This window comes from Meles meles, chromosome 4 (genome assembly GCF_922984935.1).
Source record: "Meles meles chromosome 4, mMelMel3.1 paternal haplotype, whole genome shotgun sequence".
Taxonomy (NCBI): Eukaryota; Metazoa; Chordata; class Mammalia; order Carnivora; family Mustelidae; genus Meles; species Meles meles.
In genome coordinates, this window is record NC_060069.1 from 1,645,019 (window position 1) to 1,669,899 (window position 24,881).

At 40.6% G+C, this 24,881-nt stretch overlaps 1 protein-coding gene across 1 annotated transcript in view; it reads right to left on the minus strand.

Annotated features, from left to right (window-relative positions):
• The window catches only part of CLSTN2 (calsyntenin 2), a 623,511-nt gene that overhangs the window by 373,280 nt on the left and 225,350 nt on the right, over positions 1-24,881 (minus strand). The window contains exon 2 of the mRNA XM_046002347.1: positions 10,526-10,648. Within this exon, the coding sequence (XP_045858303.1) occupies positions 10,526-10,648 (123 nt within the window). The remainder of the gene's footprint in view (positions 1-10,525; positions 10,649-24,881) is intronic.

Consider the following 24,881-nt stretch of genomic DNA (forward strand, 5'->3'; position numbering starts at 1 on the left):
ATTACCATATGGGTTGGCACCAGTCCTGCTATTATTATTGACTTCATTGTTCGCTTTTTATCTTGTTTTAGTACAATACTGCTATTAACTCGGAATTCTAGAAGACTTGAAATTCCTACCTTCAAGGGCTTTTCTCAAGCAATCTCGTGCCAGTACTTAAGTTTTCTCTCCTAGGACTCCACATCTTTCCTATTGGGCTGATCAACTCACTCTAGTTTGCCAAGACCTTCTTGGTTATAGCACTGAAAGTCCTATGTCCCAGGAAACCCTCAGTCCTGGGAAAACCAGCATGGTGTGACCCCCTGAACATCCCTCAATTTTCAGCCTAACTGACAGAAAATGACCCACAAATAAACACTGGGTCTCCCTTAAATATTAGTTGGAACAAGAGCAGGACTTCGTCAGAGTCCTCTCAAAGAGAAGGTCAGAGGGACAGGTGAATATCCTTCTACTTCTAGTTAGAGTCTAGAGCCCAGTCCCTCCTGTGAACATTTATCTTGGACTCTCTTGTTCCTTCTCAAATGGCCAGTTCTTGTTCCTGCCCTCCTTCCTCTGTATCCTGGCTCCTAGTCCCCCCTCCAGCCATCCTTAGGGGGTGACCCCCCAGTGCCTGCCTCTGACCACTGAGCACAAGAGGAGTCCATGTGACTGACCATACTCATAGGGGACCCGGCTGCTGCCAAAGAACACTGTGCAGGTAGGCTTCCACAGAAAGGCCTGGGACATCAGGATTAAACATGGAACATAATGGAGAAGAGGTGAACATTAGAATTTTTCAGATGAGAATGGCCATCCTAAACTTACCTAGACTGAGTTGCCATCCAGCAAAAGTACTCACGGCCTTCAAAATGAAAGAAATGAAAACCCTAACAACAAAAGACCTGGCGGCAGGCAATATGCAGACAGCTTTAGGGACACTGAAAGAAAGTCGAGGGTGGGAAAATAAAGAGGATAATTAACAAGAAGAAAGAAAATCCAGGTCAAAGATGCCAAACTCATGGACAGCAGAGAAGCTGGGAAGCTCCTCATTCTCCCTCCAGCAGAGCAGCTCCACCATAGAAATGGGCCACCAACTCTCTCTGCGGCAGGACAGATGTTCACTTCTCTTCTCAGCAAGGCTAGCCCTTTGTGTTCCTGTTTCCACGAGCCCAAGTATTATATGGAAGGCCCTGACCAGTGCTAAGATCTGCCTCCTGAGCTTCTTGGCCATCAGCAGATAGGAGGAAGGAGTAAAAAGTGTGAAAGGGAAACACAGGAGTGAATGCAGTGCTCATGGAGGGATAATCAAGAAAGGGACCCAAATATGCCCCCAACCCCAATCAATCACTGCCAAGGCTGGCAGCTGCCAAACTGGTGGAAGGAAGAACAATACTTCAATTTCAGAGTGATGGATACACCAGGTCTTTCTTTCTCCCAGTTTGCCTGGCAGACCCCTCCACCACCACTGGGACCAGGACCACAGGGATGATCCAACAGGCCTGCTCCTGGGGACTACAAATGAATGCTGTTGTGGCCACCGCCCCCCCCCCCCCCCCCCCGCCGGAGGGCATAAGCATCAACTTGACCAGGTCTTCTGGTTTATTTACTCGTTGCTATGTCCTCACCCTGCAATTTTTCCCAGCTTTAAAGCAACTTCTGTATTGCCTTGTTGAGTTCTCAAATCATATCTTGCCTACAACTAGAAAGCCTTAGATGACAATCACTACAGTGAAGGAGAGAATTCATCACAGGGATGGAGGCCTGAAGCCCACGGGATGGGCACTGAGGGCTCTGCCACAGGCTGTGGACGGGTGTGGGAGTCAGTCCGGCTCTTACGTTCCATCTATTCTGAACCCCACCATCTGCTTGAAAATTGGGCGATCACAGTTCATAGCAGCAAAAACATCTGAGAACACAATCTCAATCTGTCACTGAAAAGAGAACACATCTGTTTTTTTCACTCACTCTCTATGAACTAAACCATAAACATGAAATCCTGACTCCTGTTTGTTTAAGAAAGGTATTTCAAACAAAGTTGCCCATGACAGTGTTATATTTTTTAAGTAGAAAAATACTGTAAATGACCTAAATATACAAAAAGATGGAATGGTTAAATAAACTATGACAGGGATGTTTGATATATAATTATGTCTTCTACTCTTAAGCAATATTTTAAAATATATTTTGGTCAGCTTGGAAAAGGTCTATGAAAAACGAAAACACAAAAACTCTGAACCATGCATATGATGATCCAAATTAATAAGAATTGTGTGTCTATATATGAATAGAAAAAGGTCTAGCACGATCTTAGGAATGTGGCTTAATTTCGTTTTATCCCTTATTCCTTTGCATAATGTTCACAGGTACTCTGATGAACAGACACTGGTCCATGTCTTTCTGGTCCTGTTTACTCTTGATTCTCTTTCCGTGAGGTGCAAGGCTGCAAGCCAGATTATGGATTCCAGAGAATCCACAGTTCTCTGCAAGGACTGCCACAGACTGACTTCTAGCTGAGGCCCAGAATGCTCAGAGACCATGGGAGACACCAGCGGACACCCTTCCTCAGGCCCATAAGAATGACCCCCACAAAAACCATCTGGAACACAAAGTCCCATCTACTGTGAGGCTGACAAAGATGTCACCTCTGTTACCAGGGTCAGAGCTCAGAGAGCCACGAGAGTCTGTCTCAGAACAGACGGAAGATGGTGGATAGTCCTGAGGGGATTATTCCATGGTGTTCTACTTGGTACTCAATCTTTGGCCTCTCTCATGGTTTTTGCCCCTGCCATGAACTACCTGCTTCTTTATTTACATTTTTCTTTAAATTGGGGCTTTAAGGGTACCTGAATGGCTCAAGGGGATCAGCATTGACTCTCGGTTTGGGCTCAGGGTCGTGAGATGGAACCCTGTGTCAGGTTCCATGCTAGGCATAGAAACTGCTTGTCCCCCTTCCTCCCTTTCTGCCCATGACCCGCCCCCTTCACACACAAGTATATGTGCTCTCACTCTGTCAAGTAAATAAAGAAATAAAATCCCCCCCCAGCAAAAAAATGGGGATTTTTAAAAACCCAAATGAATTTATTAAAAAAAAAACCTGAAAAGCCAACAATAGTTGCCTCAGAAAAAGGAAAAGAAACTTAAATAAAACATAACACAGAATGGTACTAAAATTCTACTTCGTCAGTGCAGCCTGTGGGAATGCTTTGAGAGAGCACTTGTTCCTTCTCTGTCACAAGGAGACATTAGCAAGTGTTTGAGAAGGGTTGAGCCTCCCAAACTGCCTTTCTCCTTGATATAATCAGAGACTGGAGAAGAACTTAAAACGGAATGACCTAGCATGGGATTCAGCACTCTTTTTTTTTTTTTTTTAATTTCTTTTCAGCGTAACAGTATTCATTGTTTTTGCACCACAACCGGTGCTCCATGCAGTACATGCCCTCCCTATTTAATGATATGTCCAGGTACCATGGAAATCCTCCACTGCCAAGGACATGTGTATCCCACACTGGACAACTCCAGAGAAAGAAGGCTGGACTTGGAGTCTGAGCATCTGGAATTGAGGGACAGGGCTGAGCCATCCCCATCCTCAGCTAGGTCACCTTGAATAGTTACTTAATTTTTTAAGTCTCAATGTCCTCATTTGCAAAACAGAATCACGATAGCTGACCTTCTTGTTCCACAGAGTTGGTGTGAGGCTTGGATGCAATTCTGTGTGTGCCATGGCTGGTACATATGCGTGCGTGTGTGCGTGTGTGTGTGTACGCATACACATGTGTGTTTATAATAAAAGGGCATATGGTTTGCAGTAATCTAAATGTGTATCTTGCAACTAATTACTCCACAGGGACCGGTTATAGGTGCAATTTAAGGAAATGTATTGCGAACTAATAGTTACAGAGTTCGGCACAATTCTCAAACTACTTATCTACACTATTTAACTTACCGCCTCCGCACTGCCCTGTGACCAGTCTGGGCAACATAGCTTGATGAGTGATGGCATGAAGTCTTTAGAGCAAACTCCAAACTCACTTTCTCATTTCTTTAACGTCATTATCACAGATCATAATCACAGAACTGTAATCAGCCCAAAATGAATAAAACACTGTGGCTTATTGATGATACCAAGAATTACACTTATTGTAATTACTCTTATTTTTACCATTGCTAGGATTATCAGCACTGTGACATGCTAGACATCTACTGGTGGCCAGGAGAGCTCTAGGCACGCAGCAGTCATAGCTTATGTAATCCACATACTAACCCAGATGTACGATGTTTACCCCCATTTCAAATATTAGCAAACCGTCCCTCAGAGGAGTTCAAAAACTTATCTGAGACCATACAGCTAGCAAATGACAGAGCCTGAATATAAAGCAATGTGTATCCGGTCAAGCAGGGTATGTGGCTGTCCACACCCTGCATTCCCTTCCCACCAGAAGACACAGGGGCTGTACAAGACCTTGGGGAGGATCCCTGCCATCAGGGACCTAGGGGACCTGAAACACAAACAACGACCCTGGGCAGGTTCACGGATAAGGTTGGCAAACACCGGACAGAACCAGGAGGGTGAGCGGAGTCAAGCACAGGGAGGGGAGAAGCTTCTGCTGAACCAGCTAATCCAACCAGGCCAAATCACGCCGCAGGCAGTTTTCCAGGCAGCCTTCAGAGAGTCACCCAGCCTGAGAAGCCAGCCAGTGATGCCTGATCATTCTCTGCTGCCCTGTCCTCACAAAAGACAAGTCCAGACTGGCCCAATGTAGACAAATGAACCATTCTATTATCTCTGAAAGGCAATCTAATTCCCTTCAAATTTAAAAGTCTCCACAGTTTCCTAACAGGCCTCGGTGGGGCTCATGTAGAAATTAATAAGTTCACAGTGTGCTCAGCTTGCTTTCATTATCATTTTTTGCCATGCAATGGACAGGATTTTCATTATCACTTAAGGATTTTCCTGGATCTGATTCTCTAAGAAGGTCATGTCCACGGGGCACAGACACTAGGTTGAGAACTAAGTTAGGTCTAATGGACTTGACTGAGGTCTGAGGGAGTATTCACTGACTAAGAGTTGGCACCTCTAGTAATCAGGTGAGGCAGGAATCAAAAGGCAAGATCACTGGGAAAAAGAACTCAAAGCAAGTGGTGAAAATCCCTGGTCTGCAGTCCCAGGCCATGGCTGGACTGTCTGGGATACTGAGCAAGCTGCTTGGCCTCTCTCTGAGTTGGTTATCTCCTCTACAAAATGGGCAGAGAGGGGCGCCTGGGTGGCTCACTGGGTTAAAGTCTCTGCCTTCGGCTCAGGTCATGATCTCAGGGTCCTGGGATCGAGCCCCGCATCGGGCTCTCTGCTCAGCGGCGAGCCTGCTTCCCTTCCTCTCTCTCTGCCTGCCTCTCTGCCTCCTTGTGATCTCTATCTGATGAATAAATTAAAAGATCTTTAAAAAAAATGGGCAGAGAAAAGAATATGGAAAACAACATGAATTTATTAAGCTTCTATTATATCTTGAATCATTATAACATGCATCATAGATATTCTTTAAATTTAATCAAAACAACAACACTGGAAACCTTGCATTATTTTACAGATGCAGATGGCAAGACTACGGTTATTGGTGACTACACTCCATGGTCACTAAACCACACCATGAGAATAAGCCATACGGGGACTAGGGAATGAGACTAGTGTGGTGAGAATGGGACAACAAACTTAAACAACTATTCTGGAAAGCAATTTAACACGTTTCTGGAACTTTCTTATTTATTTATTTATTTATTTGTGGAGCCAAACTCAGGACTTGAACTCTTGACCCTGAGATTAAGACCTGAGCTGAGATTTAACCAATCGACAGACATTTAACCAATTGAGCACCAATGTGCCCTATTTCTGGAACCTTAAAGTGTTTGACCAATTAATTTCAATTCTGGAAATCCACCCAAATGATAGAATCAGAAATGTAAACACATCATAGTAAAAAGGAACTGTAACAGACAAATTGCCTGTCACCTCATACCTGTCAGAATGGCTATCATCAAACAGACATAAAGTAAGTGTCGGCAAAGACGTAGAGAAAGGGAACCCCTGCGCACTGTGGTGGGATTACAAACTGGTACAGCCACTATGGAAAACACTGTAGACGCTCCTCAAAAAAAATTACAACTAGAAATACCACATGATCCAGCAATCCTACTTCTGGAAATATATCCAAAGGAAGTAAACTCAGGATTTTGAAGAAATAGCCGCATGTCTATGTTCACTGAAGCATAATTCACAATTGCCAAGATGTGGAAACAACCTAAGTTCTGTCAATGGAAAAATGGATAAAGAAGATGTGGTATACATATACAATGGAATGTTATTTAGCCATGAGTAAGAAAATCTTGCTGTTTGTGACATTATGGTCACAAATTTCATGGACCATAATGTGGGCATTATGGTCCATGAAATTAACCAGACATAGGAAAACAAAAACTGCAAGATCTCACTTATATATGGAATCTATACGTGGAATCACTTATATCCCATATATAATACCACTCATATGTAGATTCACTTACATGCGATATTGACTTTAAAAAGCCAACTCACAGAAACAGGGAGTAGAATGGTTGTTACCAGGGACTGGAGGTAGGGAGAATTGGGAGGTGTTGTCAACAGGGAGAAACTTTCAGTGATATTATGACTAAGTTTTGGGGACCTAACGTATGGCATGGTGATTATACTTAACAACCTTGTATTATATACCTGAAAATTGCTAAGAGAGTAGATCTCAAATGTTCTCACCACAAAAAAAGAAAACTGCATTATTATTTCATAACTGGAGAGCTAGTCATGGAGGAAAGGAAATGGTAATACCAGAACTGCACAATTTTGGAGTTAATTCATGCATACAATTTATTTCATTATTCAAGAGTTATATTTTTTAGATCCATGAGTCAAAGTCATAGTATTCAGAACTGTCCATCTTTATTGCATGAATTTGCCACTATATTAAATCCTGAGAATTGAAGATTGTATTCTTAGTATGTGGGAAAAAAAAGAAATAGTGATTATTTGAGATAATGGAGGTTTAGCTAACACTACAGTGGTAATCACTTGCAATATAGAAGTTTATCAAATCAGTACATTGTACATCTTAAACTTATAAAATATTATATGTCAACTGTATCTCAATAGAGCTAGAAAAAGAGAGAATGGTAAACTACAGAATATTCACTGAGAAAGACATCACGTAACCATTTAATCAGTTGCAGATTAATATTTAATAAAATAATATATTTTCCAAAAAATGGCATTTTTTCATTAGTTTAGTGGGGAAAATAAATTATTAGAATTGAATATGAGGTGTGATCACAATTTTAGGAAAAAAAAAGAGTAGAAAAATGACTGGAAGGAAATACACTAAAATGTTAACGGAGGCTCTCTCTGGGGGTAAGAAAACATATTTTTCATACTTCTTTGTTTCAATATATTTTTCACATTTTCTACAATAAAACACTTATTGTCATAATCAGGAAAATATACAGTAAAAGCCATTCTATATCCCTGGATTTTGCATTTATAGGCAAAATGTGATCATGACTTTTTTTAACTAAGTGCTATTTTACATAGGAAATTTTTCTTTTCTTTTTTTTTAAAAGATTTTATTTATTTATTTGACAAACAGAGATCACAAGTAGGCAGAGGCAGGCAGAGAGAGAGAGAGAGGAGGAAGCAGGCTCCCCACTGTGCAGAGAGCCTGATGCGGGGCTCGATCCCAAGAACCTGAGATCATGACCTGAGCCAAAAGCAGAGGCTTAACCCACTGAGCCACCCAGGCGCCCCGGAAATTTTTCTTAAAAAATTTTTTTAAAGGGAGGGAAATCACAAAAGAAATGAGACAGAGAAAAAGTGACTTGGATGAGACCATCTCCCAGAAAGCTTACAGCTCGCCTCACAGGCCAAATTGGAAATGAAGACCAGTGGGAAAGGGGCGGAAAAACTGACACACAACACAAGAACAGTTGATAAGGGGCGGGGGTGGGGGCTAAAAGCTGCAGTTGACTTCCAGAACTGATGGAGCTGGCAGATACGCATTTTTCAATTTTATGAGAATGATAGGGATCTGAAATAAATCTTCAGTATTTTCTTTTTAAGATAAATGTTTTAAAATAAACGTCTGCAGCATGGATGGATGGCTAGTGCCTGTGTCCTGTCTTAGAGCTGGTCATAAATAACACTGAGAAAAATAGCTTTGACCATTCCAAAAAGCACCTTTATTTTTTACTCTTAAGAGCCTGGAAGATTATATTTTGATGCATTAAGTTAGATTTCTTTTTATGCAGCTGCAAATATCAAGAGGAGCATAAAAATTTTCTTCAGATGGAAATAACTACTCAGGGCTTGGCTTAGAAGCAAATCTTAATTTCCAGATGTGTCTGAAAACCAGTGGGCACATCTAATGGTTAGAATACAAATTCAGGTTTAAAGGAATTTGATGGATTTATGATGGTGAAACCCTTTGTTGAAACTTCAGGTGAAATAATTAATTGTTCTGCTGCCCAAAAACCAAGGAAAATAAGTAACTTCTATAAGTCCAAACTTACAAATATCAGTTTTGCTCAAACTGCCCCTACCCAATTTGGGTCTGTGGATTAAGGAGCTTATAAATTTACTGTGGGACAACTTATTCAACAGCTTCAGTTTCCTAGCTCACTATTGGAGGTGAACAGGGCTCTGCTGAGGGTAGACATAATAAAGAATCAGACATATCTTTCATCTTTAAAGTCTTAGGTTCACTGCACTAAAGTGAATTAATGGCATACATTTACTTCCTGTTTAATGTGTCGTTTTTTTTTTCCTGTTATGTTTTAAAGAGGAGTCACACACTTGAAAATAAAGGTGAACAAGAGGACCTGCTTGGTGGAAGGACCTCTGCACACAGGCTGTAGAGAAGGGCTGAGGGAAGCCAGGAGCACATGTTCAGTCTAAAGAGGGAAACCATGACTCAGCCTTGTATTTCCAATCTGGTTCATCAAGATAATCCAGAATCCTGTCTTCTTATCCTAAATCTCCCACTTTTTAAATACTGTCTCTTATTTTGTTAAGCACATTGTACATGCCAAACCAAACAGTTCCAAGATCCAGAGAGTTTTGCCAGTGTTTGTTTTAAAACCTCATTTCTAGGGGGTGATGAACCCCAGTATCATCTAGTTATGTCCAAGATGGGAATGCATTGGAATAGTCCCAGTCTGGCAAAGAAGGTCTAGGGAAGACAACTCATCTTTGGTGGAAAAGACAGCATGGAATTCACACTTCCAAGGGGGAGCTGGGACCTCTGAGGAGGGCTGGAAGATGTATGGAAATATCCTAATTCTAAACACCAAGAAAGTCACAGTTAGGTGCCCTGGGTGGTTATCATTCTACATAAAATAAAGATAAAGCCTTCTTCTGAGAGTCAAGATATCTTCCCCATGCTCTGCAAGAATGCTTATGAGTTTATCTTCACATAATGCTGAATTTCCCCATTTAACCCACCCCCTCATTCCTTACTTTACAATGTTCTATAATGAAAAAAGGGCCTTCATAGAGCTTATCTCTTAAAAGTGTGAAAGAGCCAATTTTTTTCTGCCCAAGTAGCTCATAATGTAGCAGACAAACTGTCAGAAAAAATAGACTTCATCATGGTGAAAACCTCAGCCTGGCACCCATCTATCATAAAGCAATCTTCTAGAAATCTTGAAAACTTTCATTAAATTTCCTGTCTTTCTCCTGACAGTTATAAAATGTTAACAATATTACTCATGATGCAGGCATCTTCAGAAATTCTTTGTCCATTCCCTCCTCCCCCTACCATCAGCCATCCCCTTTTCTTTGCCAAAATCTGTGGAAACATGAGACACAGCCATATTCTTCATACATCCTTCCTGAGACCTGACCCTTGCAGGAAGTTAGAGAAGGAAGTAGTCATAATTTTGATGATAATGAGAAGACTCTCTAGCTACAAGCCACAGAGGGCAAAATGGCACTGTGTTCTAATTCTTCCACCAAAGCCACACCCACTGTGAAGCTTGAGGGTACAGCCCTGTCCCTACTCTTAGCAAATATTTCCTGGTCTTTTTTTTTTTTTTCCTTTTCTTTTGCCAATCTACCAAGCTATTTGTCTTCACGTGTCCTTGATATATGTGTAGTGGGGACAGTGGGTCACATACTTAATCTGTCTACAGGTTATCTTTCTAGAGGGAAAATTATTCTCCTATGGACCTTACTAGTCCAGCTTTTCCAACTCCAGAGGCTGCTTCAGCAATATACCATCTCTTAGAAGAAGAAATAAAGGTCTTGCCCTGGAGGCAATACCCCAGAAAAAAAACCATAAATCAGAAATCAGAACCACACCAGATATCAGAACCATACCAGCAGTCAGAAGAGATATACAGCTTTGAAATCACTGGCTGATCTATGAGACGCGCAGGGGAAGATAACAGCAATACAGCCCGAGCCGGCACTCTGTGGAGGCTTCCCAGCATGCCTCCCAAGTGAGCCAACCCCAACCACAGTAAGCTACCAGCTCACCTGCAAAAGGAACTGGTGCGTCTTTATCCAGGGCGACAAGCGGTGGGTCCAAAATGACTGTGTCGTTGTTCTCAGTTATGACTCCGTGATATGAAGTCTCGATCCATGGTTTGTGCTTGTTGACTAGAACACAATGGAAAAACAAAACAAAGATTGACTTTCAAGATCATCACTTGAATAGCTAATCCACAATAATATTAATATTGCACATTTGTTCAGTCATAGGCTCTCATCCGACAACCACATGAGAGACATAGAGCATTAGTTAGTTCCATTTTATACCTCAGTAACCTTTAGAAAAGCGAGATTCAGAGAGAAGCTCAACAATTCATGTGAACACAAAGAAAGTCAGGGTAGCACCGAGACTCAAACACATTTTTGGGCTCTAGACCATGGATCTTTCATCTTACCAAAATCCCATTATTTCTATTTCTGGATGCCCAGTATAGATAGCTACTATTAAAAAAAAAAAGGCTAAAAGCTTCAATTCTTCAATGCTACTGTCTATTAATAGATATTTCAGGGTTAAAGTCCATTATCAATCAACAAACTAGCAGATCACGGCTGCGTGCTTGAATTTCTGACCTCAACCTAATCAGATCCATCACAAATTGTTGCTGTATTTCATATATACACCTATCTGTATAAGTACCAACATATGTGTAAAGATACAGCAGGCATTTGAATATTTTCTGATCACATAAAAACTGTGTCTATCCTGACAGTCTAAATTACCTAGCAATTTAAGTTGTTTTTCAGTAAGTTGACCAGGTAAATCATATACTGTCTAATGGAAAATTAACAAACTTAAGATGAATATCAGATAAGTGTTACTGGTTGAACTGTGACCCTAAAAAAAAGACAGGTTGGAGTACCAACCTCCAGTACCTTGGAATGTGATCTTATTTGGAGAGAGGGTCTTTATAGGGGTAGTCAAGTAAAAATGAGGTCATTTGGGCAGGCGTTAATCCAAAATTACTGGTGTCCTTATAATAAAGGGAAATTTGGACACAGAGACAGACATGTACACATGTGAATGCCGTGTGTTGCTACCAGCCAAGGAACTACTAAAAGCCAGGAGAGACACCTGGAACAGATCTTTCCCCTTTACCTTCAGATCAAGTATGGTCCTGTCAACAACTTGGATTTCAGAGTTCTGGCCTCTAGAACTGTGAGACAATAAATTTCCTTTGTTCTAAGCCACACAGTTAGTAGTATTTTGTTAAGGCAGTCCTAGCAAACAAATACAGGATACTTATGGTCAACAGGCACTCCTAAGGGGTAGAGAATTTAAATAAAACTTGTGCTAGGGCTGGTGCAATATTCCTATGTGAATATCCCATGCCTGTCAATTCCAAATTTGTTCAGGCCCAGCCATCCCCTCTCTGGAAGACTGCAGTGGCCTCCTGACTGGTCTCCCAGTAAGAAGTCCTATCCCACTCCAATTCATCCTCTACACACACATCAAAAATAATCTCCTCAAATATTAACCTGATATTATAAGGTTAATATTATATTAGGTTAACATTATAACCTAAAATTACTCTACTGTGGTCTCTTTGGTTTGTCCTTTTTCCCCCCACATACACTCACACAAATCTGAGGGCAGAGTAGGTGCTTTAAAAATGAAATAATATGTTAGAGAAAGTCCTCGAGTAATCAAAGGTGTCCTGATGCCAATTCTCACACCCTGCTTCACAGTTTGAAAGATGTTGTCACGTACATAATGCTCCCCACAGCAACTTAAGAGGTAGGTGTGATCGTTACAAAAATGATGAAGAAACCACTTTCACAAGACGTGACTTTCCCGAGATGGCCCCAGGGTTAAAACCTAATAATTGGGAAGACCAAAACTCTCTCATATTGAGTAATATCCAAAAAGCACACACGTGTGCACACACACACATTCATATCATGCTAGTCATGTACATTATAATCTATAACACACATTATATAATACATATGCATATTATAGTATATAATTTTCAGTAGCCACTGCAAAGCAAGAGCTTATAAAATTGAGAACAGCTCTGCTGCCACGGCTCCTGTCCCTTTCCTCCACAATCATGCTTCAAAATGTCAGTTAAGAGTTGCTCTAGGCTTGGTGGCAGCCTCAAGCTGGCCACCATTTTGCTTCTTCTCACCCATTCCACAGCAATCATGAACTAATCAAGAGCCAGTTTAGTCGGTGGGGGCATATGCCTTGTTCTTCTCGGGTCTTGGCTGCTGAATCCATTTCTGCAGACTGGATCGTGCCCAGGGCAGAGAGTGGCTCTGCCCTCTGCAAGCCTGAATGGGACAGCAGGCTCCTCCATGCTCGCATGCTGGCTTTCAAACCGGTGCTTCATTATGGACCCTGGAAGAATTACAGCCACCCTGGGCTGTCCCCACACGCCTTTGCTCTTTTATTAGCCATCAACACAAATGCAATGTAAATAATTTGCAGCTGTTGGGAGCAACAATTAATCTTTTTTTCCCCTTTAATTAAACCTAAGGGTCTATTCATTAGAAATGTGTATGGAGGATATGCCACAAGCTTATCCAGTGTTTCCGATTCGCTGCAGCACTCGACTGGACAGCAGGCAACCAAATCCAGAGTCACAGTTTCTGGGTTTCAGGCCTGGCTTGGACACTTCAGGGCTGGCACAATGTGAGTTACTGGGCCACTCAGAGTATAAACTCCCTCAACTGTAACACTGGGAAAATGATACCACTTACAGAGTAGTCATGTCATCCATATGCCCTTGGCTGGACACACAGCCCTTGACCTTTCATTACTCAGACTCACTGTACCCTGCTCTCTGGCAGTGACAGCATCAGCAGGAGAGGGGACAAGGACCTTAGAGTCGAGGTTCTCCCTCATGAATGGGGTTGGATTTACTTAATTCTATTGATAGGCCTGCCACCCTTTTCTCCTTTTACTGAGTACCTATCACACATTAGGCACTTTACATACATACTAGGCATTTTACATACATTCATTAATCCTCACTACAATCCCATTAGATAAGATTTTATATCTCATTTTGCAGCTGAAGAACTGAAGCTCAGAGGGGTTTAAATGTTGCCTTTTTGTAAGATAACAGTGTTAACATCCCTAGAGTTTCCTCATTTTTCTCCTATCTTCTAACTTACTTTATATCTTTCTTGACTTTTTCTTTGCCAAAATTGTTAAACATTTGCATTTTGATATGTAAGCAAAATTAAATCTTCTTTGTTTTGCCTATAGATCAAATCCTCAGGGTTGCAAGCCAATAACTTAAATTTACACTATTTTGACTATGAGACCTTTGTTTGTGGCTGAGCCAAGTACTATGCAAGGATTGCTTTTGCTTCTTAATGGTTCAAGTATCATTCCACAGGTGACATTCTTTATATCCAGACTGACTGTACTCTTGATCCTTTCACACCATGCAATAACTGAAATATCTGAAAACATCCTCCTTTGTATACTCTTTGTTTTCTGAACATATGATTGTCTTTCTTATTTTATTGAAATGCAAAGAAATTTTCCCCACATCCCAACCATATACAGCTTTATTAAAGCTTTTTAATCATTCCATCTATTACTCATTCTTCATTTGTAAAATGGAGATACTTAACTTCATAGGAATGCTGTAAAATTTGCATGAGATCATTTAAGCAAATCTAGTATCCCTGATATGAATAGACGTTCAAATATCTCAAGTTCCCCTAAGCCCATCTCATGCTTCTGAGTGGCTGAAATATGGCCTTGCATTCTCAAAGGTAGTTAGCCCAGTTGCATTCATTCAACAAGTATTTATGGGGCACCTAATATATGCAGATTAACCATTGAGGGTAAAATGGGGGTTGGATCCCTGAAAGGAACATTTAACAAAAATCAGCATCCATTCATAATCAAAATGATCAACAAATGAGGACTAGAAGGAACTTTCTCTATCTGATGAACAACTTTCTTAGAAACCTATAGCTAACATCATGCTTAGTGGTTAAAGAGTGAATACACATACTCCCCTCCTAAGAGCAGGAAGAATACACAAGGATGTCCACTCTTACCTTGTACTGTACTATTCATATTGTACTGGAGGTTCTAACCCATTCAATAAGGCAAGAAAAAAATAAGACTGTAAGTTAAAAAGTAAAATTGTCTTTATTTGCAGAGAACCTGATCTTCAGTGAAGCAAATTCTATGGGATCCACTAAAATGCTACTACAACTAGTAAGTGAGTTTAGGAAGATCACAGTACATAAAGTCAGTATGTAAAAATCAGTTATATTTTTATGGGCTAGCAGTAAACTATTGGAAATTTAAATTAAAAATGCTAATATGATGATATCAACAACCATGAAATACTTCAGAATAACTTTCACAAAATGCATGTATTATCTGTACACCAAAGACTAATAAGATAATGCTGAATGATTTTAAAGAGGACCTGAAGCAGTCTTAGTGGAGAGATAGACAGTGTTTATGATTTGGTAGAGCCAAGATAGCTAAATGTAAATTTTTCCCTAATTGATCAATGCTACCCAAATCAAAATAATAGGATTTTTTAGAATTTTTTATTATGTTCAGTTAGCCAGCATATAGTATATCATAAGTTTTTGTTACAGTGTTCAACCATTCATTAGTTGCATATAAGCTAATTATAAAATTTATATGAAAATGAAAAAATCTGATATAGCCAAAACAATTCTGAAAAAAAAAGGTGGGGGGGATGTTAGAAGACTTGCACTATTTGATTTTAAACTTATTATAAAGCTACCCTAATCAGGTAGTAAGGTATTAACATAAGACTGACATATAGATCAACAGAAAAATAAGACCTGTAGAAAAAGACACACATACATGTGGTCAATTAATTTCTGATAAACTTTCCAAGAAAACCCACTGGAGGGGAAGGATAGTTTTTCATTTATGCTGAGAAAAATTGGATATCCATATTTAAAAAAATAATTTCAATTATACTGCACACTATACATAAAATTTATCTCTAAAAAGATCATCGTCCTAAATGTGGGACTTAAAAATTGTGAAACCTTAAAAAAAATTGTGAAACCTTTAAAAGAAAGCACAAAGGAAAAGCTCAGTGTCCTTGGGTTAGGTAAAGGTTTATTAGAAGGGACAAAAAGAACACTGAATAAAAGATAAAACTGATAAGTCAAACATAATAAAATTATAAATTTCTATTCTTTGAAGAACACTCTTCAGAAAACTTTTTTTTTTTAAGCCACAGACTGGGAGATAATATTTGCGATACATTTCTCACAAAGGACTTATATCCAGAAATATACAAAGAACTCCTGCAACTCAATAATGAGAAAAATTATCTGTTAAAAAAAGTGGGGGGGGCAGCAAAAATTTGAACAGACCTGTCACCAGAAGAAATAAGAACATGAAACGATGCTCGGCATTAGTAGTGATCAAGGATATGCAAGTTAAAGCCACAATTGGATGTCACTACACCATCACTAGAATGGCTAAAATAAGACTGACAATACCAAGTTCTAATAAGATGTGAAGAAATTGAAGATGGCGGAGAAGTAGCAGGCTGAGACTACATCAGGTAGCAGATCAGCTCGATAGCTTATCTAAACATTGCAAACACCTACAAATCCAACGGGAGAGCGAAGAGAAGAAGAACAGCAACTCTAGAAACAGAAAATCAACCACTTTCTGAAAGGTAGGACTGGCGGAGAAGTGAATCTAAAACGACGGGAAGATAGACCGCGGGGGGAGGGGCCGGCTCCCGGCAAGCGGCGGAGCAACGGAGCACAAAATCAGGACTTTTAAAAGTCTGTTCCACTGAGGGACATTGCTCCAGAGGCTAAACCAGGGTGAAGCACACGCGGGGTCAGCGTGGCCCCAGGCCCCGCAGGGTCACAGAAGGATCGGGGGTGTCGGAGTGTCGGAGAGCTCGCAGGTATTAGAACGGAGAAGCCGGCTGCAGAGACAGAGCCGACGACTGAACTCTCAGCTCGGGGTTACCTTGAACTGGTCGCGGGCTGGGTGAGCTCGGAGCGCGGCTAGAGGCTAGGGATATGGGAGTGATTGGGTGCTGTCCTCTGGGGGCACACTGAGGAGTGGGGCCCCGGGCTCTCGGCTCCGCTGGGCCGGAGACTGGGAGGCCGCCATTTTCATTCCCGTCCTCCGGAACTCTACGGAAAGCGTTCAGGGAACAGAAGCTCCCAAAAGCGAACCCGAGCCGATTACTTAGTCCGGCCGCCGGTAAGGGCGGTGCAATCCCGCCTCGGGCAAAGACACTTGAGAGTCACTACAACAGGCCCCTCCCCCAGAAGATCAACAAAATATCCAGCCAGGACGAAGTTCATCTATCAAGGAGAAAGCAGGTTCAATTCCTAAGACAGCAGAGCAATTCCAGAGGAGGAGAAAGCAAAGCACGGAACTCATGGCTTTCTCCCCATGATTCTTTAGTCTTGCGGCTACTTCAATTTTTTTTTCTTTTTTCAATTTTTTTTTCTTTTTTCTTCTTCTGCTAAATTTTTTAAAACTTTTACCTTCTCTTTTATAACGTTTTTTGACTAGTTCATCTAAATATATATATTTTTTTCTTTCTTTCTTATATTTTTTTATTTGTTTTATTTTTTAAATTTTTTTCTTTTTTTTTCAGAACCTGTTTTTATCCCCTTTCTCCCCCCCACAATTTGGGGTCTCTTCTGATTTGGTTACAGCGCATTTTTCCGGGGTCTTTGCCACCCTTTTAGTAGTTTATTTGCTCCTTCATATTCTCTTATCTGAACAAAATGACAAGGCGGAAAAAATCACCACAAACAAAAGAACAAGAGACAGTACCGAAGGCTAGGGACCTAATCAACACAGACATGGGTAATATGTCAGATCAAGAGTTCAGAATGACGATTCTGAACATTCTAGCCGGGCTCGAAAAAGGCATGGAAGATATTAGAGAAACCCTCTCTGGAGATATTAAAGCCCTTTCTGGAGAAATTAAAGAACTAAAATCTAACCAAGTTGAAATCAAAAAAGCTATTAATGAGGTGCAATCAAAAATGGAGGCTCTCACTGCTAGGATAAATGAGGCAGAAGAAAGAATTAGTGATATAGAAGACCAAATGACAGAGAATAAAGAAGCCGAGCAAAAGAGGGACAAACAGCTACTGGACCATGAGGGGAGAATTCGAGAGATAAGTGACACCATAAGACGAAACAACATTAGAATAATTGGGATTCCAGAAGAAGAAGAAACAGAGAGGGGAGCAGAAGGTCTATTGGAGAGAATCATTGGAGAGAATTTCCCTAATATGGCAAAGGGAACAAGCATCAAAATCCAGGAGATGCAGAGAACCCCCCTCAAAGTCAACAAGAATAGGTCCACACCCCGTCACCTAATAGTAAAATTGACAAGTCTTAGTGACAAAGAGAAAATCCTGAAAGCAGCCCGAGAAAAGAAGTCTGTAACATACAATGGTAAAAATATTAGATTGGCGGCAGACTTATCCACAGAGACCTGGCAGGCCAGAAAGAGCTGGCATGATATATTCAGAGCACTAAACGAGAAAAACATGCAGCCAAGAATACTCTATCCAGCTAGGCTATCATTGAAAATAGAAGGAGAGATAAAAAGCTTCCAGGACAAACAAAAACTGAAAGAATTTGCAAACACCAAACCAGCTCTACAGGAAATATTGAAAGGGGTCCTCTAAGCAAAGAGAGAGCCTAAAAGTAGTAGATCAGAAAGGTACAGAGACAATATACAGTAACAGTCACCTTACAGGCTAATAATGGCACTAAATTCATATCTCTCAACAGTTACCCTGAATGTTAATGGGCTAAATGCCCCAATCAAAAGACACAGGGTATCAGAATGGATAAAAAACCAAAACCCATCAGTATGTTGCCTACAAGAAACTCATTTTAGACGCGAAGACACCCCCAGATTTAAAGTGAGGGGGTGGAAAACAATTTACCATGCTAATGGGCATCAGAAGAAAGCTGGGGTGGCAATCCTTATATCAGATCAATTAGATTTCAAGCCAAAGACTATAATAAGAGATGAGGAAGGACACTATATCCTACTCAAAGGGTCTGTCCAACAAGAAGATCTAACAATTTTAAATATCTATGCCCCTAACGTGGGAGCAGCCAACTATATCAACCAAGTAATAACAAAATCAAAGAAACACATCAATAATAATACAATAATAGTAGGGGACTTTAACACTCCCCTCACTGAAATAGACAGATCATCCAAGCAAAAGATCAACAAGGAAATAAAGGCCTTAAATGACACACTGGACCAGATGGACATCACAGATATATTCAGAACATTTCATCCCAAAGCAACAGAATACACATTCTTCTCTAGTGCACATGGAACCTTCTCCAGAATAGATCACATCCTGGGTCACAAATCAGGTCTCAACCAGTATCAAAAGATTAGGATTATTTGCTGCATATTTTCAGACCACAATGCTCTGAAGCTAGAACTCAGTCACAACAGGAAAGCTGGAAAGAACCCAAATACATGGAGACTAAACAGCATCCTTCTAAAGAATGAATGGGTTAACCAGGAAATTAAAGAAGAATTGAAAAAATTCATGGAACCAAATGATAATGAAAACACAACAGTTCAAAATCTGTGGGACACAGCAAAGGCAGTCCTGAGAGGAAAATATATAGCGGTACAAGCCTTTCTCAAGAAACAAGAAAGGTCTCAAATACACAACCTAACCCTACGTGTAAAGGAGCTGGAGAAAGAACAAGAAAGAAACCCTAAACCCAGCAGGAGAAGAGAAATCATAAAGATCAGAGCAGAAATCAATGAAATAGAAACCAAAAAAAACAATAGAAAAAAATCAATGAAACTAGGAGCTGGTTCTTTGAAAGAATCGATAAGATTGATAAACCCCTGGCCAGACTCATCAAAAAGAAAAGAGAAAGGACCCAAATAAATAAAATCATGAATGAAAGAGGAGAGATCACAACTAACACCAAAGAAATACAGACAATTATAAGAACATACTATGAGCAACTCTACGCCAACAAATTGGACAATCTGGAAGAAATGGATGCATTCCTAGAGACATATAAACTACCACAACTGAACCAGGAAGAAAGAGAAAACCTGAACAGGCCCATAACCAGTAAGGAGATTGAAACAGTCATCCAAAATCTCCAAACAAACAAAAGCCCAGGGCCAGACGGCTTCCCAAACATTTAAAGAAGAACTAATTCCTATTCTCCTGAAACTGTTCCAAAAAATAGAAACGGAATGTAAACTTCCAAACTCATTTTATGAGGCCAGCATCACCTTGATCCCAAAACCAGACAAGGATCCCACCAAAAAAGAGAACTACAGACCAATATCCTTGATGAACACAGACGCAAAAATTCTCGCCAAAATACTAGCCAATAGGATTCAACAGTACATTAAAAGGATTATTCACCACGATCAAGTGGGATTTATTCCAGGGCTGCAGGGTTGGTTCAACATCCGCAAATCAATCCATGTGATACAACACATTAATAAAAGAAAGAACAAGAACCATATGATACTCTCAATAGATGCTGAAAAAGCATTTGACAAAGTACAGCATCCCTTCCTGATCAAAACTCTTCAAAGTGTAGGGATAGAGGGCACATACCTCAATATTATCAAAGCCATCTATGAAAAACCCACCGCAAATATCATTCTCAATGGAGAAAAACTGAAAGCTTTTCCGTTAAGGTCAGGAACACGGCAGGGATGTCCATTATCACCACTCCTACTCAACATAGTACTAGAAGTCCTAGCCTCAGCAATCAGACAACAAAAAGAAATTAAAGGCATCCAAGTTGGTAAAGAAGAAGTCAAACTATCACTCTTCGCAGATGATATGATACTATATGTGGAAAACCCAAAAGACTCCACTCCAAAACTGCTAGAACTTGTCCAGGAATTCAGTAAAGTGTCAGGATATAAAATCAATGCACAGAAATCAGTTGCATTTCTGTACACCAACAACAAGACAGAAGAAAGAGAAATTAAGGAGTCAATCCCATTTACAATTGTACCCAAAACTATAAGATACCTAGGAATAAACCTAACCAAAGAGGCTAAGAATGTATACACAGAAAATTATAAAGTCCTCATGAAAGAAATTGAGGAAGACACAAAAAAATGGAAAAATGTCCCATGCTCCTGGATTGGAAGGATAAATATTGTGAAAATGTCTATGCTACCTAAAGCAATCTACACATTTAATGCAATCCCTATCAAAATCCCATCCATTTTTTTCAAAGAAATGGAACAAATAATCCTAAAATTTATATGGAACCAGAAAAGACCTCGAATAGCCAAAGGAGTATTGAAAAAGAAAGCCAAAGTTGTTGGCATCACAATTCCGGACTTCAAGCTCTATTACAAAGCTGTCATCATCAAGACAGCATGGTACTGGCACAAAAACAGACACATAGATCAGTGGAACAGAATAGAGAGCCCAGAAATCGACCCTCAACTCTATGGTCAACTAATCTTCGACAAAGCAGGAAAGAATGTCCAATGGAAAAAAGACAGCCTCTTCAATAAATGGTGCTGGGAAAATTGGACAGCCACATGCAGAAAAATGAAATTGGACCACTTCCTTACACCACACACGAAAATAGACTCCAAATGGATGAAGGACCTCAATGTGAGAAAGGAATCCATCCAAATCCTTGAGGAGAACGCAGGCAGCAACCTCTTCGACCTCAGCCGTAGCAACATCTTCCTAGGAACAACGGCAAAGGCAAGGGAAGCAAGGGCAAAAATGAACTATTGGGATTTCATCAAGATCAAAAGCTTTTGCACAGCAAAGGAAACAGTTAACAAAACCAAAAGACAACTGACAGAATGGGAGAAGATATTTGCAAACGACATATCAGATAAAGGGCTAGTATCCAAAATCTATAAGGAACTTAGCAAACTCAACACCCAAAGAACAAACAATCCAATCAAGAAATGGGCAGAGGACATGAACAGACATTTCTGCAAAGAAGACATCCAGATGGCCAACAGACACATGAAAAAGTGCTCCACGTCACTCGGCATCAGGGAAATACAAATCAAAACCACAATGAGATATCACCTCACACCAGTCAGAATGGCTAAAATTAACAAGTCAGGACATGACAGATGCTGGAGAGGATGTGGAGAAAGGGGAACCCTCCTCCACTGTTGGTGGGAATGCAAGCTGGTGCAACCACTCTGGAAAACAGCATGGAGGTTCCTCAAAATGTTGAAAATAGAAGTACCCTATGACCCAGCAATTGCACTACTGGGTATTTACCCTAAAGATACAAACATAGTGATCCGAAGGGGCACGTGTACCCGAATGTTTATAGCAGCAGTGTATATAATAGCCAAACTATGGAAAGAACCTAGATGTCCATCAACAGATGAATGGATAAAGAAGATGTGGTATATATACACAATGGAATACTATGCAGCCATCAAAAGAAATGAAATCATGCCATTTGCGACGACGTGGATGGAACTAGAGCGTATCATGCTTCGTGAAATAAGTCAATCGGAGAAAGACAACTATCATATGATCTCCCTGATATGAGGACATGGAGAAGCAACATGGGGGGTTAGGGGGATAGGAGAAGAATAAATGAAACAAGATGGGATTGGGAGGGAGACAAACCATAAATGACTACTGTCATATGATCTCCCTGATATGAGGACATGGAGAAGCAACATGGGGGGGTAGGGGGATAGGAGAAGAATAAATGAAACAAGATGGGATTGGGAGGGAGACAAACCATAAATGACTCTGAATCTCACAAAACAAACTGGGGGTTGCTGGGGGGAGGTGGGATTGGGAGAGGGGGAGCGGGCTATGGACATTGGGGAGGGGAGGCGAACCATAAGAGACTATGGACTCTGAAACACAACCTGAGGGTTTTGAAGGGTCAGGGGTGGGAGGTTGGGGCAACCTGAGGGTTTTGAAGGGTCAGGGGTGGGAGGTTGGGGGAACAGGTGGTGGGTAATGGGGAGGGCACGTTTTGCATGGAGCACTGGGTGTTGTGCAAAAAGAATGAATACTGTTACACTGAAAAAAATAAAATGGAAAAAAAAAGATTATGAATAAAGAAAAAAAAATGATGTGAAGAAATTGAAACATACACTACTACTGGTATGAATGTAAAATAATACAGTCAGTTTGGAAAATAGTTTAGCAATTTCTTATAAAATGACTCAGCAATTCCATTCCTGGGATCTGCCCAAGACAAATGAAAACATAAATTACTCAAAAAGACTTGTATGTAAATGTTCATAGAATCTTTATTCAGAATAGTACCAAACTGGAAAGTAAAATGGCCATCAACTAGTGAACGGATAAACAAATTGCAGTGTATCTGTATAATGGACATCTACTCAGCAGTAAAAAGAAATCAACTACTGATCCATACAACAAAACGGTTGAATATCCAAAACATTCTTCTGGTGAAATGAAGTGAAAGAAGTCAGACACAAAAGACTACAGACTATTTGATGCCATTCATATGACATTCTAGAAAATGCCAAAGTATAAGGACAGATTATGGATCAGTGGTTGCCAGGGTCTGGGGGATGGGGTAGGGTTTACTTGCGAAGGGACATAAGGGAACTTTTGGATGATGGAAATGTTCTGTATCTTGATTATGGTGGTAGTTATATTTCTGTGTGCCTCTGGCAAAACTTAGCAATCTGCACAAATCGAAAGGTTGAATTTCATTATATAATGAACTATACATATAATTTATAATGTGGTAAGAATAAAGTTTTTATCCTCAAGGGACCCTCAGACTGGAGAGGGATCTGTGATAACCAGTATGGCAAGAGAGATAAGCAAAGAAATACCAGGGTGCATGGGAAAATAAAGGAGAAGCACTAATCTGAGCATGGTAATCCAGAATTACTTCCTGAAGACATGGATTTGAAGTCATGAGTAGTAGGAATTAAGCAGGTGTAATGGATTCAGGGGTCCCAGGCAGAGGAATGTGCATGGGGAACGACCAACGGGAAAATCACCTGGCCACCCATAGGGGAAATGTGAATAGTTAGGTTTGGCTGAGAATGAAGTTCGAGGGGCAAGTCTTGCCAAGAGGCTGAATGGATAGACAGTTGTCTACATCACTAGGGATTACTGGCATGTATAGATTCGTCCAAGAGCTGACTCCAAACCCTGGCTTTATGGGACGCCAGAGAACCAACTCCTTTCCAGAAAGAAGCAAGAGGGGTTGATGCTTGTGCCTTGGCTGTTGTTAAGCAATCTGTTCCTTCCCCTGACAACTGTTCTGCCTTTTTGTTCCAATAGACTGAGGCCAGTCAGCTCATTCTTTGTTCCATTTGGATGTAACTTCAGAAGAACTGACTTTTTTTTTCACCTTTAATTTCTTTTCAGCGTAACAGTATTCATTGTTTTTGCACCACACCCAGTGCTCCATGCAATACGTGCCCTATTACCCACTTTCAATCAGTTCTTCACAAGATGATCTCCCTTTTTGTTACACAACTCTTCTTGAGGTTGAACTCTGTCCTATCATGCCCCCTTAGGACTGCTCCTTACCTCTCTGGGTCTTTCCCATGCTGTTTTAGCATCTGGAGAAATGCCTGTGTCTTTGCACTCATACAGAGGAAACGCTAGTGTGATATTTCTGCTCCATTTACAGAGAAATTAGGTCTTACCACCCAATGCGTCTTTAACTAGAGTGCAAATGCATTCTCAGGAGCCCTCCTGGCCTTCTCTCTGCCTCCACCTCTGAAAAAGTGCATTAACACTCAATCCAAGCAGCTGATGATTTACCCATTCAGTCTTTCTACTCTTATCCTAATGTTGACTCTCAGAACTTCAATACTTCCTTCTGGGTAAAAGTGAACTGTTAGTAAAACAAAACAAAACAAAACTGAACACCAAAAACAATACAAAACAAAACAAAAACCCAAAACCCATACTCTACTGATTACAAAATGCTCTAGAGGTTAACTTATACCCTAGTAATAAGTCATTCTTGTGGTGAGGCTGGTCTTTTGCCTGTGATGCCCAACATCTCCCTTCTAACCTGATGCCCTGGCAGGGGTGCTTAGACCCAGGTGGATATCTAACCCCAGGGGAAATCAATGGGTGGAATAGACTGGACAAGTTGAGTGGATCTTTCAACTTCATTTAGGAGGCAGGCTCAGAACCTATAATTTATTTGGTGATACATACTTTAAAAAATTATTTATTTATTCATTGATTCATTTATTTGAGAGAGAGAGAGAGAGAGAGAAAGCTTGAGCAGGGGAAGGAGCAGAGAGGGAGGGAGACGGAACGGGAGAGAATCCCAAGCAAACTCTGCACTGAGTGCAGAGCCCGACATGGGGCTTGATCTCTTAACACTGAGATC